Source organism: Aythya marila, assembly GCF_965140915.1.
Source record: "Aythya marila genome assembly, chromosome: 1".
In the NCBI taxonomy this organism is placed as follows: Eukaryota; Metazoa; Chordata; class Aves; order Anseriformes; family Anatidae; genus Aythya; species Aythya marila.
Window position 1 is genome coordinate 14,823,886 of NC_139042.1, and position 15,245 is coordinate 14,839,130.

General features: G+C 36.2%; 1 protein-coding gene across 1 annotated transcript in view; it reads right to left on the reverse strand.

Annotated features, from left to right (window-relative positions):
* Positions 1–3,789: 3,789 nt before the first annotated feature.
* Positions 3,790–15,245, reverse strand: part of LOC309873846 (uncharacterized protein) — a gene marked incomplete at its 5' end in the record, with an annotated part of 39,515 nt that continues 28,059 nt past the window's right edge. Inside the window, 10 exons of the mRNA XM_082751598.1 lie at positions 3,790–4,032; positions 4,251–4,351; positions 5,232–5,391; positions 6,714–6,847; positions 7,503–7,620; positions 7,996–8,157; positions 8,686–8,811; positions 8,896–9,044; positions 9,341–9,585; positions 10,605–10,725. Of these exons, the coding sequence (XP_082607724.1) occupies positions 3,932–4,032; positions 4,251–4,351; positions 5,232–5,391; positions 6,714–6,847; positions 7,503–7,620; positions 7,996–8,157; positions 8,686–8,811; positions 8,896–9,044; positions 9,341–9,585; positions 10,605–10,725 (1,417 nt within the window). The 3' untranslated portion in view covers positions 3,790–3,931. The remainder of the gene's footprint in view (positions 4,033–4,250; positions 4,352–5,231; positions 5,392–6,713; positions 6,848–7,502; positions 7,621–7,995; positions 8,158–8,685; positions 8,812–8,895; positions 9,045–9,340; positions 9,586–10,604; positions 10,726–15,245) is intronic.

The following is a 15,245-nucleotide window of genomic DNA, read 5'->3' on the forward strand; positions in this document are numbered from 1 at the left end:
CTGCTGTACAGCAGTGGAAGGACAGAGACAGTGAAAACAGCTAGGATAAGATTTGTTGCACCTAGTTTTATATATTTATTAGTTAAGTATTTGTCCATAGCTAATGGAGAAATATGTCTCTCTAGAGAGTGACTGAGCCAGCTGTCTTAGAAACTGCCCTTTTCAGGTACTCTTTTGCTGTCTTTACTGAATGTAGAATGGCTTAACAACTGATTTAGACTATGCCTCTAGCTTCAGCTAATAGCTCAAGCTACATTAGTATTTGCTCAGAAGAGACCTGTGTGACAGGTGATGGAGTCCTACATTACTCAAAGCCTGTGTAAGGTTTTTGCTTCTTGACCACCTGCATAACACAGCAGCCAGTTCCCACTACTCATGGGAGAGAAGTCTAAAAGCAGTTTCTCACAAAAGATGTTACACAAATATGTCTATAGCATGCCTTGAGGTCTGAGAGAAGAAGTAGCTGTGAAACAGCTGTTGGTTGTGGTTTCCTTCTTCTTATCTTTAGCTTTGGTTAGAATTAGAGGATGTTATGCCTAGTGACTTCCTTTGTTTTCCTAGAATAGGTTTCATCCAGACTGCAGCTATGTGACCCAAGTTTTAACTTAGAAAGGTCAGTGGCTGTCCTCGCCACATCACTAGTACCAAATGACACTACACAGAGAGCTATAGCAATCCTCAATACCACTGCATCATTGTCATCTTAATATGATACAATCAGAGATTTAGATCTCCTAAGAGTTCACACTGTGGGTGTCTATATGTGAGTTAAGTGTCTAGGCTTGCATGATATCAACAGAAATCTAATAAATATGGTCAGATGACATCTACAGAGCATTTCTTCTGACCACATGTAAGATGTAAACAGAGGATGATCTATACAGCTCTCAGGAGCTCACCAAATGTCTTGACCAACACCATTGACCATCATGGGAGCCTAAGCCTGAGATCATATGAAAACTCTTAGGCTTCAATTTAGTTGCCTAAACAATGGTGTGTTCTTTTGAGAGTATAGTGAACCTGAGACATAGACACAGGTGGCTGTGACCCAGGACCTAGAGGGGACACATGGCTCCTAGTCTGGCATTGGGAGGCCATGTGGAAACATTCAGGAAACTTAATGGTAGTAGATACCTGTTCAGGTAGCTTATATGAGCCACTACTTTGCAGGCTCAATAGTAGAAGCATAGAATGGTTTGGGTTGGAAGGGACCATAGTGATCATGTAATTCTGACCCCCCTGCTATGGGCAGGGATGTCACCCAGTACACCAGATTGACCAAAGCCCCATCCAACCTGGCCTTGAACACTTCTGGGAGTGGGGTATCCACAACTTCTCTGGGCAACTCATTCCAGTGTCTCACCACATCCATTGTGAAGAATTTCTTCCTTATATTAACATACCCTCTTTTAGTTTAAAGTCATTACCCCTTGTCCTATCAATCTGACCATGGATTCAACAAAGGTGACTACTCAGCTTGAGTGAAAATCATAGGACAATGTCAAATGTTTTAAATAATGTATTAGATCCATAACAAACCCTTGGCAAAGACTGCACTCTGTGAGGTCAGGATTCATTCATCCAAACATTGGTGCCAAGAGACAGCATAGGCTCTGTGGAGCTTTAGGGAGTGCTGATCTGCCAGAAGTTCTGTTTCATACCTGCATGGTCATCTTGGATACCAATGCACTAAACACATATTTAGGCAATTTAATACCTCCCTGGGTGAATCTGCCTCAGTTAATAGCAATGGGGTCTACACACAAAAAAACATAACAAACACTAGGGAGAGGTACATTACTCTACCTTGCTAAAGTAATTAGTGAATAGGACTATGAACTTATCAAAAGAGCAGGTAATTGCATGGATTTACCAGGTAATGACAACCAGAGTCAGACTTACTGGAACTGGTGCTTGTGCCAGGAGCTTGTACCATCTGTCCTTCTGTGTGGCTGAAATGGAGCAATTGCTACACTCATGCAAGAAAAGAAAAAATACACTCATGCAAGCTTGGGGGAAATTTTCTCTCAAAAAAATCACTTTGTTTTGAGCTCTTGGTCTTCCTGCTCAAAGAAAATTTACAAAACAAGTTCCTGAAATTGTGCCCGGGAACAGAAAATCAGAACTTTACTGCATGCCAGAAGGCGTGGACTAAAAATATGTTGTTATAACTTTCTCCACTCTTTAAACTCTTCATCTTTATGGGCTGTGAATTACCCTTTCTTCGTCTTTCTTTCTTTCCTTTAAAAAATAACCACCTCCTTACCCCATTTAACATTTTCTCTGCTCCAATGAGTACCCCTAATTTTTAGTTCTAGAGAGGAATTAGTGGTCCTGCTCTAACTCTGAGGAGCTATTCTGGAATTACCTCACAACCTTCCCATTTGAAGGAAATATATGTCCCAATTTTTTATTTTTTAATTTAGACCTTGTCTAGAAAGAAGTATTATATTTCCCTCTAAATCTTCTGTTGCTAGGACTGTAGGTGATCTCTATTAAAACAAAACAAAACAAACCCCCCAAAACCATAATCAATTTAGACATATACGTTTAAAACAGCTTTTAGATTGATTGTTTGCACAAGACAAAATAAAATAGCATTGTTACTGAAGTTTCAAATTTAAGAATTTTGTGAGAACAAGGTCCACATAAATTAACTTATTAATTTAAGTCTTCAATTTACTGATACACATTTCTTTATTTATTTATTAGGTTTTATAAGTGATATAATATATATTCACCTCCATTTCCAATTATAGTTTCTTATCTTTGAATTTAGATCAATTTTTACTCTTGAATTTGATGAAGGTAAAAATTATTGTCTGTTATTTATTTACAAAAGATACAATTTAATAGGCTTCCAATACAGACAGCCAAGTAATGAAAAAAAGTTATATGGTTATATGTTCTTTTCTCAAAATCCTGTGAATTCTGTTACATTAACCTGAAACCTTCCCCTGAAGTATGTGTGTTGCATAATGCAGATGAAGAAGGAGACAATACATCTTGTTATGGGACATATGGCTTCTAATGGTATCAGCTGAGCTATATATATATATATATATATATAAAGAAAAAAAAGAAAGTGGATAACCCTTCAGAAACCATTCTAATTGAAGACATTTGAAAATAAAAACTGTGGATGTAAAGCCATCTTTTTAATGAAATTCTTGTATCAGAAATACTTTTGGCTAAGAATTCTCATTTTTAATGCAATCTTCTTTATCTTTTATTCCACTGAAACCAGAAGGGATTGACTAACTACTGGAGTATTAAGTACTTAACAGAGCCTCCCTGAATGAGGAGGTTTATCCGCCTCATATATTACATAATGTGGCTACCTGTGATAGCAGGGCAAAGGTTTCAGCAACCTTCTTTATAATCTTACATTTTTCCAGTGTTAAATTCAGTTCTTAAATACAAATATGGAAGTGGGATTTGTCGACTGGCACTAATGACTTTGTAGACTGACACTAGATAAAGATGACTGACACTAGATAATGACTGATAATTTTGTGGATTTACACTAGACCAACTGTCCTAATTACCCACAGAATTTTTACCAGAACTTGTGTGGGGTTGTAAGTCTCAGAGCCAGCTGGCTGATCCTTTCATTAGCTAGGGATAAAGATCCAATATTTCATGCCAAAACACATTTTTTAGTATTTTGAAGCTAGACTTCTCTCTTGAGTATTAACACAAATAAAAAAGCAAGGACAAAATGATATGACAAATATAATTTATTAGGAATATTAATATGGTGGGTGAAAGTGCAATAAGTTATATAAATGCATTTGTATTACAATTAATAATTATTAAAACTGTAATCTTACAAAATCTGGGCAGAAAATCATTCTGACCTGATAGCCATAAAATGCTGAAAAAATCAGCACATAAAAATATACAGTGTGCATATAGAAAAACATTGCAATTAGCAATTAAACCAGCTGATGCTCTTCCTTTGACTGACAATCCGTTTGGACTGAGGATCAAACTGGAACTGAGTTGTTCCATGGAAGAAGTAGACATAGCCTAAAAGTAAAATTAAATCCAGTTATATTTAATAGGTGTCTTTTTGGTATTATGGCAGAAAAACAAACAAAAAAAACATTCATATATACTTTCTATTTTTCATTTCCATCTCTATTGCTTTGCTTCAGGGCTAATAACAGGTTTTTGAAAATAAATGCTTCTATCTAAAGAAGGTCAAATATTCAGAAAAACCCAGTTTAAACATATGTTTTACTTACCATCAGTCTGGAAAGCAGCATCTACTCTGCCTATTTTTCCAAAGTCATGGACTATTTTCCTGGGATAACCTTGATCCATGGATTTTTTGTTTTCATCATATCTTAAAACAAGAAACATCATTACAATTTGTAGTGAAGCAGATAATATTTTGAAAGTTCAAAGCAAATTCATACACCTATGCAACTTTACTCTTAGTATTAAGTCTTATAAGGATAAGCTAAAGTATATTTTTAATTCTAATTATATATTAAAGTTCTGATGAATGTCTTGAAATTTAAAAATCTCATGGATCTTTCATGAATCCTGGGAATGAAGCCCAGGGATATATTAATGAATTTCTGGATGATCTAGAGCCTTGGCCATCACTTGCATCTAAAATGTGTTTCTATTTCTAGCTACTGGATATCCAGTTCATTCTAAAAGCATAGCAAAAAGCGTGGGAATAGAAAAACTTGTAGCACAGTCCTGAAGCATACTTATATTACTGTCAGCCATGTACTTTCTGAAATTTATCATGAGCTACATTTAAATTACAAATAATACCAACTGTACAATAGGAGATTATGTACAGTTTGATTGTTTAAAGGGAAATCCAATTACAATACTTTTTATTAGTAGTTCATTTCATTTGAAATGTGAGTGATAAGTGTACTGTATCATAACATTACACAGAAAGGCATCAGTGTTGTGGAGAAAAAGTGAATAATTTACTAGAAAATAGCTGTTTTACTAAACAGATGTTTCATCCAGTAGCAAGTAAATACATTGCCACTATAGCAATTTAATGAATGGCAAAAAGTCCAACAGAAATCTTGGCATTTCATAGTAACTTCTATAAATGCTTAAACTTCCAGAGAAACCTGTTTAAATTTCTGGAGCATATCTGATTTAAACATCTTACATTTTAATTTTATAGTAATATATCCATCCTCAGGGACAAATGAAAAACCACTTTCTGATAGATGAATATTACACCTTACCTCCAGTATCTGTCAGCTACAAAGAAATATGTTTTTCCTGTGGTCTCATCACTGTAAGCTGCATTAACTCTTTTAACAGTCTTCGGGAACCCCAAGCGATGGATTGATTTAGGATAACCATGTGGAATGTCATATCCTCTGATAACCCAATATTTGTCCTCTGAAAAATATAAATACATTTCATTTGGTTTTTCCATTTCAGTTTATTGTTTTAGAAAATGGTTTTAATACATACATTGGAACTACGTCATGAAGAGAGTGGAAATGTCCGTTGTTTTTATGGGTAAAAACCACTAGAATGACAAGGTGTATGGATAGTACTTTCCCCAGATTTATGTCAAATGAACAAAATATATTTGTCTAGTTAACAACCTGTGTTGGGCTGGAGGTTGACGACTTAATCCACTGACATAGAGTAGGATGCTGGGAGTTCATTACATTTCTGTAACATATTATTTGAATATAGATCCACATAATATTTTAATGCTAAATCATGTGCATTAAACTATTAAGAAATGCATGTCTAATCAAAATGCTTTGGTAATTTTAGGTGCAATGAACATCTTCATATATACTACATCTTCACATATAATATACACATATTAAAGTGTATATATATGTGTACAAAGCGTATATATATATACTTTAATTTGATACATTATGAAGTTAATAATAATGAAGCTATTTTAGATATTTAAAATGTATTTGATAACTTTAAAGAAAAAGATTTTTTTTCCCAGTGAACACACATTTTTCCTCCCACAGTGTAATTTTTCACCAACAATTGTTTTTTTTTTTTTTTTTTTGTAAAATATGACAAAATATTAATAAGCGTTTCAGTTTTCCAAACACTGCCCAAAGTCTTTTTTTTTTTTTTTTCCTCTTTGGCTTTCGAAATACAGTTCAAAAAAGATATTTTTTGAAATATCTTTTCAGGAAAAAAACAAACAAACAAACAAAAAAAACAAACAAAAAAACAAAACAAGACTAGTCTAGTAACTAATTCTCTTACTCCCTTTTTAAACTAGACTTCACATAAGACTTCAAATATTTTTGGTGAAAATAATACTAAACAATCTTGTAAAAGTACAGTATACTCCATGCTAATAGTGAGAACAGTAACAGTAATGTACAAACTCCTGTATTTGCCAATTGAATGATGTGTTAAGAGCAAAAATCCTTATGCATAAATCAAATGCTGTTATCTGAAGAAAACTAGATTTGAAGCAGGGAAATAATTATGTCTTGTTTTTCAGCACATTAGCTAAAACACAGCAGGAAGATTTTTTTAGGACTATGACTTCTGGAGAGCTCTTCTAACATTATAGCTCTATCATTCTCTGGTTTAATTATTTTCAGATATATAAGAGACTATTTCACTGACCTTCCTTAAAGAATCACTATGACTTTTGTAATTGTATAGTCTGTAAAGGTCAAGGGAGGATATCGTCAGAAAAAGTAAAGAAGTTCAGATTCCATTACCTTTAAAAAGTAAAACCTCATCCTTTTCAATGTTCTCATAGGCAGCTTGAATTCCTGATGGCAATTTTGGCCAGAACAGTGAGATAAAATTGAGCTCTGTCTCTGCCCTCTCAGGATGTTTGCGCAGCATGTATCTGGTTAAAAGAAAATGTACATATTAGAACAGTTCCACTCATCATAAATGTAAAACAACGATTGTAACTCCCGGACAGGAGGGAGATGAGTACGTCCACTTAGTGATTTAGTCTGTCTAATGTATGAATTACTCATTAGGGCATGAGTATCCCTCTCCACTGAATGTATAGCATGACTGCACTCTTAAGCTTAGCACCTTGTTTAGTACCAAAAATCAGGCAAGATAAATATAAGTTCTATTTCTCTGTAGGATAGGAAGGTTGAGAGTTGGCTTCAGTAACTACCTTACATGTCTTCCTAAATACTGGTACTTTCAGTCCTGCCCCTGCTTGTGTAGTGAAAAGATTGTAGTGTGGGACATATGAATACATTGCCGTATCTACTCCAGAGACAAGTCTGTCACAGCAATGGCCAAAACAGCAAAACAGTTGGGAAATAACCTGTAAGTCCTCACCTCCTTAACTGCTCTTGTCAATTAAGGCTTTTGAGATTAATGAATTGAGAACTCTTTCTGGGGTACCATGGTGGTTTTCTAGTGTTTCTCTTTGTACTACATTTCAAAATGATAGTTTTCCCTCATAGATTACATTTCTTCTTTTTCTTGTTAACTATTGAATATATATAAGAGATAATACACATGCTTATTGGTATTACCTGCCCTTGAAAAATATCAATTCTCCACGCAAGGTAGTAATAGCATCAAATGTCAAATTGGGGTCACAGGCTTGTGGAGTTTTGGGCCCTGTAGGCTGCACAGCAGCATTAATCTGTCCTATAGGAAGATAAATGAAGAAAATTTTATCTTTTAATGTGGAAAGATGTAAAGACAGTGTTCAGAAGTTGTCCAAGGATGTCAAGAACATTATTTAAAGAGAATGAGAGGGCATATGGCTATAAACTAAATGTCTGTCATTAAAAGCAGAATTTTGACATTGCTAAAAACAGTTGTGTTCATCTTTTCCAAAATGTTTGTGTTGCAGAATGGGACTTCAGATGAAGACAGCCTCCAGAATTTTTCCTTCTTTTGTTATCCATTGTTTAAAACAGTTAGATTTCTCATTTTAGTGGAATAAGCATATTTTAAATATATTCTTATCACTATTAATCAGCCTCCAAGTAGAAATACTAAAAAAATAGTTTTTCTTACCATATATAGCTTGAATGCCATCAATGTCATCCTGAGGAAGAATGAATTCATTGGGGTCCGTGTAGGCATAAGTTGGATACATCAGTGCTCCAGGATCATTTGAATGGGACAGACCCAGTGAATGGCCAAGCTCATGGGCAACAACAATGAACAAGTTGTATCCTGTGGGATAAGAATCATATGAAAAATGTAACATCTGTTTCAGTATTCACCACAGTTGACTAAATGGGAAAAAGTTTTGTGTGTCTTCCCAAAATACGCTACAGGTACAAGACAGGCTGTAAGTAATACTACCAACATTACAACTCATAAATTTTGTAACAGAAGATCTATATGAGTACTTGAAGAATGCTGGACATTGGTTATGGTCTCCTTGTTTTAAACAAAAATCCTGTTTCCCCTATTATTGCATAAACTGCTCAGGATCAAGGATCATTCCAATGATGTTGGATGTTCCGTGATCCAACAGAACAATCCTTCATAACAGACACAGGGATGAAAATTTTGAAGATGTTTGAATACTCTAGATAGTACGAAACTTTGAAGTGTGGAGGAAAGTGATTTAAAAGGACAAGTTCTGACCCTTCTACTCACATTGTATCTGCAATCAGGCTTAGGAGCTAAGTATCATGCAAATATTGTACAAGGTAAAACTAGATAATTGGATCCAGTTACCTAAAGAGTCCTTACCTCTTCCATCTTTTGACCAGGCTTCCTCCTCATCAAGATGCACATCTCCACCAATACCTTCACCTGGTTGAAAAGCATGAGCCAGCTGCCCATTGGGGCCATCAAAAGGAGAGTTGTCCTGGTGATCTAAAATGAAGAAAAAATAATTTAGAATAAAATTATTTCTATAACTTCAGGTGGCTAAGTACTATGTAAAGGTATCAGTTTTACCTCTATAAGCGAAAGAGATCACTATATCTGCATCTTTGTCCTCAGTCTTTTGGAATGTCAATGGTGTCACACTGCTCCAGACATTCAGAGCTTTTTGGATTGCTTCATCTACATCAGTTTGTCTCATCTTTCTGGTGTAATTCACAATCCTTCAAAGCAAACCCAACACATTATATAATGTTAAGAAAATAGAGTTTTAGTTGAAAAATAATAATTAATGCAAAAGTAAGAAATCTTAGGTATTTCCTTCAGTAATAAAAATCAAGAATGTCTTCACTTTAGATACTGCCTTTTAGAGTAGAGTGCCTGTTTCTTTCAAGAAGTCAGTTAATCACTGAAGATATATTTATGGCATAATGTATTTTACTTCAGGCTTCCAAAGTTGAGATGCAAGATTTTTATTTATTTTATTTATTTATTTTTTTGAACCAGATTAGGAAGTTACCTGTATGTCAGATTATTTCTCTTCCATTTTGGATTCCCTGGTGTGAATACATATTGCTGAACATCAGGAACACCGCATCTGGGTTTATTCATAATCTCTAAAGTTTCAAGATCAGGTTTTCCAGTCACTTGTAGTCCAAAGAATTCTTGCATTTCCTTGAGCTTTTCAACAAGGTGATTTTTACCCCCGTGTCTTACATGAGGCCGATGATCTATTTGAAGATTGTAGAAATTCTGTAGATACGTCTGAACCAGAATACAAAAAAAGAAGTGGCATTATATCGTGGCATATCAATATTCTGTTGAGTCACACTTAAATTTTCCAACTCTTCTTAAATTATTTTATCAACAAGGTTTGTATTTACCAAAATCTAGAACAGATTATTTTCTTCAGAAATTGGTGTGAAAAGGTAGATATAATTTACACTTTTCATACTTATCTAAATGTCTTGTTTCACTGATGGAATATATGTCTTTAAAATCTAGTATTTGCTATTAATAATAATTAATTCCACATTTATTTATTGTAACCCATTACTTTATTAGCAAAACTTATGAGGAAATTTATAACTTAATTTCTCCCATTCAAGGAAATAGAGATTGGCAATGAAACCCCAGACAGCTAGGACTCCTGAAAAAGCTGGTGAATACAGCTGGAAAGTCATACCATTTATTTTAAGCAGTGTAATATGATTTTAGAAAACCAGATATTCATACTAAATTTTAATATTGTTATCTCCAATAAATAGAGATATATATTACGTAGAGACATATAGTGTATACATTTTAAGTCCATATAAATGTTTCATTTCTCATAGATTTATTTATTTAAAAATATTCTAAAAAGATCCATTCAACAAAATACTGAAATCAAACTCTGATTCAAGTGAGTTTCCCTCCCTTGTATTACCGAGACCAGTCATGTCACAAGTTTCAAAGCACACTGAAATGCAAACTGTTGCCGATTTTGACTATTTCTGCACAACCTTGGAGCCTTGTGGCTAGAACTCATGCTTCTCTATTGTTGCTATTACCTTACTAGCATCATCAAAAGAGAAGCTATGCAATTTTTAGATGAATTTTATGTAAATAATTTCCACAAAAATTTTCACAGATTTTCCAGATTAGTAGGAAAAGCTTTCTCTTGAAACCCCTGCAAAATGATACATCTTTAATTTCAAATCATATTCTATGAAAAGAATTGCAGTTATAGCTATCTCTCAGACTATTTTGTTTCTTTTAGAAATGCACCAGACAATATTTACCTCCACGAGATTTATGGTTTGTCCTTCATCTTTTTCTTCTGGACCCAAAGGGAAGGCAGAGGAGACAGCTGCAGACACCAACAGCAGAAGCAAAAAGACCTTCATTCTTGTCAAATGCTCTCTGGCTCAGCCACTCGTTGAAGTCTTGAGCTATTGAGCATGCTTCTCAGCTCTGTTTATATAGCTAAATTGTAAATCAGTGACAGTCTGACTCATGCTGCATAATATCCTCTGATTAGTAAAAATGATGCATAACCGTTTCATCATCAGGGAGTGAGGAAATGTGTTTAACTAATGTTACTGTCTTTATTTTGCCTTAGCCTTCTGTTTTGGGCAATTTCATAGTCTATTTAGTAAATAAGGAAGTACTCTTCAGATAAAAGGTGAAAATTACATTTCATTTCCAAATTACATTACATTTCATAAACTTTTTTCTTTTCTTTTTTTTTTTTCTTTTTTTCTTTTTTTTTTTTTTTTTAATCATACCTTTAAACTATTTATGGCACAAGGTCTTGACAAACTGGAATAAAAATCAGAATAAGATATAACAGTAACATAATATATTGCATTATAATCAATAACAATACATATGTTCTTTTATAATAAATAATAAAACATAAAACATTGTCAAAATATGTAGAAATAACATATAAAAGTGCAATGAACTGATCTTAATTAGGAGTAATTAGTGTAATAAATCCATGAGTGCTGCCATCAGCTAATTAGCAGTTCTGTCTAAAACAATCTCGTGCTGTTAGCAAATCTAAGAACTAAAATGTTTCAACAACTTTCAACTGATATTTAAAAAATCAGTCAGATTACTGGAACATATAAGCTGAGATTGTATATGTATGATTAATAAAATACTGCTTATACTCTTGCCAGCGGACATGCAATAGGGTGTTTGGATCCAGGCACAGTAATGTGCTCTGATCAGAAAGACTCTGTGAAACCCGACATAAACATACGTGTGAAAAATAAAGACTGAAAATCATTTTGTGACTTTGCGTTCCCTGTCTCATCAAGATGAGGTATGTATGATAAATATTGTTAAATATATGAAGAGTTGTTCCCAAAAGACTATCTGTGTATGTTCTCCAAGACTCTACCATAGTCTTAATCAAGAGTGATTAAATGTAGATATGAGGTTTGTTGTGAGCATCTGTACAATTTGAGATATTCTAGGGAATCCAACCTGACTTCCAGCTACCCTACACAGATGTATGTCTCCATTCTTCCCTCCTACAATGATGTAGGTCTCCATACCTCCTGTGTCATGTCAGTCAGTCCCAAGTAGGTGTTTCAGTTATGGACAAATTAATGATGCTCTGATGTAGAATCAGCTTTAAATGTTTTGATGCATAGATATCTACATGTGATGTAGGTGTCTAAGTTCCCATGGATATTGATCCCATGGGGCAATGGATTCTAGAGAGTGACACTACTGACCATATGATATGGAGTTTAAGATCAACTGAAGTGCCCTTTATACTTTATTGACTGTATTGACTAGGTCTGTTGAATATAAGAGGATTTTAAATACCTTGGACATGCGGGCACCTGTAATATAGATCCCTAAATTCCAGAAAACATTTCTAACTGCAAGGAGAGCTAAGCACCAGGGTAGATGGTCTGAAGTGGCTGCATGCTTGCTGACTCTGGGAGTTGTCAAGTACAGGCTGCACATCTTTTGGGATGTTTTTGGTATTGCTGTCCTTGCCAGAGATAAATGCACTCTGTGGAAACCTATAGAGGTCTTTTGAAACACATTTTTTTATGATTCAATGTCTTGACAGGGAAAACAAAGGCTAGTGTGAGATGGTAAAAGGCAAATATGTACCATTTTTTTTTGTTTCTGATATATGATCTGATTTTGCTCTGAAGAAGGTCAATACAGGGTGAAAACTTAATTGTTCTAGAATCATATAATATCCTGAGGTGGAAGGGAACCACAAGGACTATCTAGTCCAGCTTCTAAGGAGTTGGAAATATCCTTCTGGAAACTATTTAAATCAGTTCCCAAACACCAGGAAAATATAATGTACTTACTATTTATTTCCACCTCACTGTAGTGCAGCATCTGCCACCCCTCAGTCATGCTGAGATTTAACGGAGGAGATGCTATTTCTGGGAAAAGCAGATTTCCTTATATCTTCCAGTGTGAGTCATATTACTTATTTGTAGTGATTGAATAAAGATAATACAGGACGTTTCAAAGCAATAATCCCGCGCTGGTCTTTGAAATTGCTAGGAAGATGATCAGTGGGTACAGCTTTTACACCAGTAAATAGATTCAGCTTCATGGCTCACTGTCCAAGGAAACTTTGCTGTTGATTATTTTTAATTCGTCATGATTTTCAGACATGAACAAAAATTGTCATGTGTTGGATACATCTCCAAAGTCTGCAACAGCTCACATGATACTGGGATTAGTGAAATACTGCTTAACTTCTCTAATTCTGTTTCCAAACTAGATTTTTTTTTTTTTCCTCCCTGTAAATATTTCTTCCTCATATGTTTCTGTAGGCTTGCTTGTATAGGTCCTTATTCAGTGCCTCATTTTTTTTTTCCTTTTTTTCATCTTTTTTTTTTTTTTTTTTTTAGTCTTCCCTAAGAACTCCTTAGATATTTATCTATCCTTTTTTTTTTTCCTTTTTTTTTTTTTTTATTATTATTTTTATTTAAGACATAAGATGTTTAAACACATACAAGCAAAGAGATGCAGGTTAATCGGAAGGGTCTGGCGGCTGAGATGGGAACATTAGGAAATCATAAGCTGCAGATTGTACAGGAAGTTTCTGCTGCTATGCACACTTCTGGAAAGGGTCTTTTGCCAAATAGTAATGGGACAAGGAGGATACTGAGTCAGGCAGAGGGCAGGAGGGGACATCTGGTTGTTTTCCTGGAAACTTCAAATAAATTTATTTTTAGGATAGCCAATGGCAGAATTAGGGAGTCCTGGATTCCACCATTAGCTGTGGGAGCTGCTTATGTGCTTATAGTCATTGAATGAAAATCTTAAACAGCATCAGGAAGAGAAAGCAGAAGCAGTGGCTTCACTCTGCCTTGGGAATTTCCATCGTGTTGGGCTACAAAGTCATGTCCCGTTTCACCATCTGCATTGGCTTCCCACTGCGTGTCCTTCAGCACATCTCCTTTGAATGATGGAAAGAGAGGTTTCAGTCATCTGCTGTTCTCATCACACAGCCTTTCTCTCATTGTCACCCTCTTCTTTGAAGTCTGCAGAAAAAAAAAAAAAAAAAAAAAACAAACAAACTCAAAAGCCAGCAGAAAAAAGCTCGAATGTGCCAAACTGAATTTACTGAGTTCTAACCTGTGCCTACACAGTCCCTCGCTTTGCTTGTGGGACTGTTGTGTTAGATTGAGTGACTAGAGGCTCACCTTCACACGAAAAGGAGCAGAGGAGTACCCTGGCCAGCTGGGAAGCCCCAGCCAACTCTTTGGGCCACCAGAGCCCACAGCTCACCCCACAAGCCCCTAGGTTGTTCTGGGGGAGTTTCAATATATGGGCTGGTGGACCCTCATCACATGGTGGTAGGTTGCTTCCTAAAGGGCATGAGACTCATGATGGGGTGCAGGAGAAGAGCATTTTGAGATTGCACAAGACTTATTATGGGATATTTAATGCAGGAGGATTAACGGTGATTTGGAGAGGAACAAGTGGGAAAACAGCAGGATAAGGGAATAAAGGGCTGGTTGTGTGCAAGCAAGTTTCTGATTGCCTGATCATGCCCCCCTCCCCCCCCCCCCTCCCCCCCCCCCCCCACGTGACCAGCACAGTCCTGGCTTCTCACTAAACACCACTTTTAGCAATTTTCCTGGTTAAGGGACTCTTTCCCTTGTGCACAGGTATGTGGGGTCTTAGTGATAGCCCCTGTGGTGGGACCAGGGGCTGCAGACCCATGTGTCTGTGATGCCAGCAACTGGAAAGACTGGGATATGTGTCACATGAGTACCTACTACATCTGTGTACGAGCACTGGTGAAGACACAGCTGATGAGTCAGTGAGTAGGATAAGAGGTTGGGAGCTGACTTTCAAAGTGGACATAAGCCTTGGATGGATACTGGAGAGATATGGATGTTTGTGGGTTGGCTACTGGAGAGTCTGGGAGGCCAAACCAGTGACTAGGAGGGAGACTGTGGGATGTGGAGTCAGCAGAAAGACCTGTTTGTGTGAGTGTGCATGAGACAATGGGGGACAATAGGGCATCCCAGGGCAGCTGCAGGATGGCTGGGGAGTCTAAGCCCAGCTGCTGGGACATCCACGGTGTGGCATGCGTGTGTGTAGGTGTGCCTGGAACTACTGAGAACACATGTTCAGCATCTCTACTACCTGGACCCATGGAACTGCACCAGCCTCACCTCTGTCAGGGTACTGGATGTGGCACCTCCTAACACACTGACTCTGCCTGAAGTGTGCCTAACATCTCTATATAACCTTTGGAGAAAGGTAAGCCTCACCTACCCCCAGCTGTTGTTCAGAGACAGCTCTTGCCTGGAGAGTGATCATCTATACATCACCCAGGTTGCCTTAAATCACTCTGCCAGGTCCAGGACCCATCTGCTCAGCATTGCCAAACTGGGTGCCATAGAAGAAGGGGTTAATGCCTTTGTGAGTAA